The sequence below is a fragment of the Octodon degus genome, unplaced genomic scaffold, assembly GCF_000260255.1.
Source record: "Octodon degus isolate 3935 unplaced genomic scaffold, OctDeg1.0 scaffold00286, whole genome shotgun sequence".
NCBI lineage: Eukaryota > Metazoa > Chordata > Mammalia > Rodentia > Octodontidae > Octodon > Octodon degus.
This window is the reverse complement of record NW_004524862.1, coordinates 1,678,812-1,684,509: the sequence shown is the minus strand read 5'-3', so window position 1 is coordinate 1,684,509 and position 5,698 is coordinate 1,678,812. Positions and strand designations below refer to the sequence as shown.

Sequence of the window (5,698 nt, the reverse complement as noted above, 5' to 3'; positions counted from 1 at the left end):
AGCAGAAGATGGCACAAATGGGGGGAAAAAACTATTTACAAAACTAATATAGCAGAAAACTTTCCAAGTATAGGAAATAATTTAACAAACAATAAGTGAGGCATACAGAACCTCAAATAGACATAAACAAAAATGAACCTCACTGTGACCCAGCCAAAATCTCAGAAATCCAACAAAAAGGCAAACTTTTAAAAGCTGTTAGAGAAAAGCAACAAATTAATGATAAAGTTAAACCCATTAGAATTACACAGACTTTTCAACACAAACCTTAAAGGCCCAAAGAACTTGAGGTTAAGTGTTTTCAAATCCTAAAATAAAATAAATTCAATCCAGGTTAATTCCATCTTCCAAAACTCTTTCAAAATTGATGGAAATAAGGTTTCTCCATGACAAAGTTCACCTTAAGTAATTCAGGACCAGCACACCAAAAATTTCTCAAGGATAATGAGAAAGGGACAATGAAGCCAGCAAAGCTTCCCCTGAAAATAAAGAAATAAACACAAAGGATAATATAGGCAATTAAACAGAAGTGGAGAAAAGACATCTGAAACAGGAAACTAATTCAAAGACATGAATAAATTAATACCTTTCTGTAATAAATTTCAATGTGAATGGTCTCAATTCTCCACTCAAAAGAGACAGACTGGCATACTGGACCTAGGAACAAATTCGAATAATGTGCTACATGTGAAAAAACACATGTAATTAAAAAAGCAATTTGTAGGCTAAAAGTCAAAAGATACAAAAGAATAGTTCATCCAACAGGAACCCCAAAGCCACCAGGAGTAGATACAGTATTTTCAAACAAACTGGATAAGAGACAAAGACAGTCACCACATATTGGTTAACAGAACATCGACAGGAAGAGATCACAGTTATAAATATATATTTATCAAACAATGAGCAGAGCAGGAGGCATCATAATCCAGGATTTCAAGTTGTATTACAAAGCTATGGTGAAATTGCAGCATAGTACTTGCATAACAGCAGCCTGAAGGAATCAGTGGAACGGAAACAACTCCTGGAACATTCATCTGATCTTTGCCAAAGGGACCAAAAACTTTTCTTTTTTTTTTTTTTTTTTGTCAGAACTGGGGATTTAACTCAAACCCTTGTGCTTGCCAGGGAAGCAAGCACTTCCCTCAGTTTATTACACTGAGCCATCTCCCTGGTCCCAGGACCAAAAACTTTTGCTGAAGCAATAAGATGCTGGAATCTCTGGATCTAGGAGCAGGAGGCATTCTTTCAACATTTCAACATTATATATTGCTTTTGTCATATTTTCTATACAATCTTGATCAGATTAAGGAGCTAGCCTCTTGTTCAAACTGCCAGAGCTTTTATTACCAATGGAAGTTGAATTATATTAAATATTTATATATTTTCCATAGCATTGAGATAATCAAGATTTTTTCTTTTTATTAAAATGTATCATCTAGAGGTAAACCCATCTTGTAGAAACATTTTACACTATTTTTAATAAGCTATATAAAGGAGGATGAGTTCATCACTCTTATTCCCAAACACTGAAAATGATCCAGGATCTTTGTTGTTGTGGTTGCTGTGTGTTGTTGTGTGCTCTTATGTGTTGCTCTGGAAGGAGTAGGGACCAAGCCCAGGGCCTCGTACATGCGACCGATGCACTCCACCTGTGACCCATACTCGGCCTGCAAGGACTTCTTAGGTAAGCTTGTGCACACTGTGTACAGCGAGTTGGCACAGTCACAACTGCCCAGGTGCCAGCTACCTGGTTCCGAGGATAAGAGGTCACCGTGCACTGAAGGGACTCACTAGGTTGAACCCACACCTGTCCAGAGAAAGAATCCAACTGGATGGCACAGGCTGCGTGTAATGGAGGGGAATGTTTTGTGTATTCCTGATTTCTCTTGATAATATTGAAAATAAAATAGCATGCTAAAGAACCAAAAAAAAAAAAAAAAAAAGATGCTGGGAAAATTAGCTATCCATCAGCAGAATATTGAGTCTACATCCACATCTCTCACCATATATAAACTAAAATCAAAATGAATCAAATATCTAAATATTAAAAGAAGCACTTAACCTGATGGAAGATAAAAGAAATAAAATTCTTAAAGTCATAGACAAGGACTTTCTGAATACAATCCCAACTGCACAAGAACAACCACAAGAATCAACAAATGGAATCATATCAAATTTAAAAGTTTCCACACAGCAAAGGAAACAGCCAATAGAGTGAGGAACCAACCTATGGATTGGGAAAAAAGGTTTTGCCTGCTATTCTCAGACAGAGGACTAATATCTAGAATCTATAAAGAATTCAAAAAATTAGGCTCTCCCAAATAAAAGACCCAATCAACAACTATACAACTGAAGTGAATAGACACTCTTTAGAAAACATACAAATGGCCAGCAAATACATCCAAAAGTGTTCAACATAACCAGACATTAAAGAAATGCAAATGAAAACAACACTGTGATACCATCTTACGTTAGAAAGAATTACTGTCACCAAGAAGTGATAACAAATGCTGACAAGGCTGTGAGGAAGGAGGATCCCTTCTATATTGTTGGTGAGCGTGTAAACGCATCCAGCCACTATGGAAGTCCATATGGAGACACTAATCAAACTAAAAATAAAACTTCCATTCCACCCAGCTATGCTCCTCCTGACTTCCCACAAGTTAAAGAGGTCATACCACAGTGATACACACATGCCCATGTCTATAGCAGCACAATTTACAAGGACTAACTCTTGGAAGTGTTCTATGTGTCCACCAATAGATGAAAAGAGAAAGAAATTACACTGTATATATAGAGTGGAGTACTACTCTGTTATAAAGAAGGATAAATTTAATTCATTTGTAGGAAAATGGATCACCTTGAGACAGCAATGTTTTGTGAGATAAATCAGCTATCTAATTTTTTTTTACTGTCCACACAAGTGTTTACTTGTCATGAGAATCTAAGTATTCCTTAGCCCACATATTCATGTTTCACAGTTCAGGAACACTGACCAGCAACAAAAGCCTGTGGAACTCAATCCAAAGAAACCTTTTTATTCCTGTATCACTTTGCACTCTGAAAGGTACCAGCCTTCCTCATTTCTTCAAAATCTTTCATGGAATCATAATTTCTATAGAAATCAGCATATGCCTTCTTTCTTGGTCCAGCCACACCAAACTTATAGAGAGCTGCAACCCCCAGGGAGACAGCAAATGCTCCAACAATATGAATCCGCAGGCGCCTGGCCAGGAGGCCCTGCATCTGGGGTTTTGCCAACGCACCGGAACTCATGGTCGTTACCGTCCTCCACACCAGCATCCTTTTTCAGATATATAACTTTTTTTTTCTTTTTTTTATTTATTTATTTTTGTTTTGTTTTGTTTTGTTTTTATTTTTATTTTTCAACAAATAATACACTGCATATATTCTTCTTAGTGGTTAATTGCTGTACAAGATGCGGACTTGTGATCCTATTTACAAACACCATTAGAACAAATCATTCTATTCATTAACAGAATGTAACTATATATCTATCCCAACCACTTTGAATACACAGATACAAAATGGACATTCATCAGATATATAACTTTAAATGTCCCATGATTTCTCTTCTGTGAGAAATCCAAATATAAATAAATTAAAGAGGGCTGGGGACATAGCTCAGCGGTCTAAGTACCTGCCTGCAAGTGCAAGGACCAGGTTTGATCCCCAGTACTGCATGCCGTGCCAGCTCCAAAACCCCAGGCACACTATACTGGCCATGAAAACCAGGCAAGATGGCCCATGCCTGTGATCCCAGAGTTGGGAGACTGAGACAGGAGGATCACTACGAGTCTGAGCTGTGTAGTGAGACCCTGTACCAAATAAACAAATACATAAATTTTTTTAAATTTAATTAAAGAGCAAACTAGGGGCAGGGAGATGGCTCAGTAGAATAAGCACTTCCCTGGCAAATGCAAGGGCCTGCATTCAATCCTGGTTCCAGAAAAACAAAAAAAGAGTAAACTAAAAGACAGGTAGTAGGAAACAGGGGTCTATGTCATTTGCAAACAGGAAGTGGACAAAGAGATAGAGAGGAGGAGTGAGAGAAGGGGAAAGAGACTTAAAAAATAATTAAGATGTGTTCTTCTAACTCCCTGTGATGAATATTATCACTATGTACTACAAACATGTACTAGTAAAATTTTTTAAATGGTAGGATTTCTGTGTGTGTGTGCGTGCGTGCACACGTGTGCGCATGTACACAATTTTCTTATCCACTCATCAATCCCCAGGCACTTAGACTGTTTCCATGACTTGGCTATCACAGATGCCTTTATGTGATAGCAATTTAGATTCTTTAAGTGTACAGCCAGAAAATGGATGGCTGGTCCTACCGTGGTTCTATTTTTAATCTACTTAAGATCCTGGAAACTGCCTTCCTTGAGGGCTGAGCCAGTCTGCATTCCCACCAGCAATGTACTAGGCTTCCCTCCTCTCCACACCTTGTCAACATGTTATCTCTCATTTTCCCAGTAAGAGCCATGATAACTGCTACTAGATGACATCTCAAGATGGTTTTAATTTGCACTTCCCAGGTGGTTTACAATGTTAAGCAGCTTTTTATACATCTATTGGCCATTTTTAGGTCTCCCCTGTAGTAGTCTAGTCAGCTAGCCTATTGTTTGGGGAAACTATCGATGACAAAAGAATCCACAAGGAAATTCTTCAGGTTGAGGGATTTTCCAACATCATGTCACTTCGCCCTGAGAGAAACTCACCAGAAGTTGTTATCTTTCCTCACGTGGCCCTGTCTCTCGAGTTCAACCATTAGGTCTGCTTCACTTCTGCTTCCTGGTACCCTTTCCTCTGCACACTGAGCCAAGGGCCATGTAGGAGTGCAGTTCCTTCAGTGCATGGCCTGAGTGACAAGTCCAGGTGACAACAATTCATACCTTACCTTTTACCTCGTAGACCCTCCTCAAGAATGGAGAAGGCCATCCTTCAGTTAACAAGTGTGGGATGATTGGGTGTTTATGCCTTACGCATGAGATGTGTCTCCCTCAAACCTTGTTACAGCGTGGGCACATTACACGTCTGATGTAAAAAAAAAAAAAAAAAAACCGGAATGGAGAAGCCACTAGGCACTGGTTGGAATCATGGAATTCTCACTCAAAATGACCTTAACATGTATTCTTTGAGAGACTGACTTGTCAAATTGTACAAACAAAGTTGCAAATTTTTAATTCTTTTTAACTTAGGTAGGATTTCAAAGTCAATAACTTTTTTGCTTTTTCCTTCTTCTTTTTTAATAGGATTTTTTTATTTTTATCCCGGTGACGAAAAGATACAGTGACAATATATATTTGTCTAGTCCAGAAAAAGAAGGGAGGAAGCTTCAATGAATTTATTTCACTGTTTTAGAAAGTCACTTTAACCCAGTGCTCAGTGCACAAAGAGATGCCTCTAGTGACTGAAAAGGGATGAACTTCAGCATATTTAATGTTGGCACCTGGCAAACAATTCTGAAGGTTGCTTTCCAAATCTCAGCCTGAGAATCGCTTATTTCTCTCAGATACCGCGTAGCCAGTGGACCAGAGGAGGTAGATGGATAATTGGGCAGCAGCACAACTCATTTCTCAGTTGGCAACCTTTTAAAGCCTTTTAAATCCACACAGCGCCGGGCCTCTCCATTCCTCTTTTCTTCCTCCTGACTGACGTCTGCCACAGTCCT

At 38.6% G+C, this 5,698-nt stretch overlaps 1 protein-coding gene and 1 non-coding gene across 2 annotated transcripts; one reads left to right on the top strand and one right to left on the bottom strand.

The window, feature by feature from the left end:
* Positions 1–3,022: 3,022 nt before the first annotated feature.
* Positions 3,023–3,301, bottom strand: LOC101570541 (cytochrome c oxidase subunit 6C-like). The gene has a single exon (XM_004647042.2). The coding sequence runs from the start codon at positions 3,274–3,276 to the stop codon at positions 3,049–3,051; it is 228 nt and encodes a 75-aa protein (XP_004647099.1). The 5' UTR covers positions 3,277–3,301; the 3' UTR covers positions 3,023–3,048.
* Positions 3,302–4,963: 1,662 nt separating this feature from the next.
* On the top strand, positions 4,964–5,067 carry LOC111814282. Its single transcript, XR_002819308.1, has one exon. It is a non-coding gene; the product is annotated as a small nucleolar RNA U13 (small nucleolar RNA).
* The last annotated feature ends 631 nt before the right edge of the window (positions 5,068–5,698 follow it).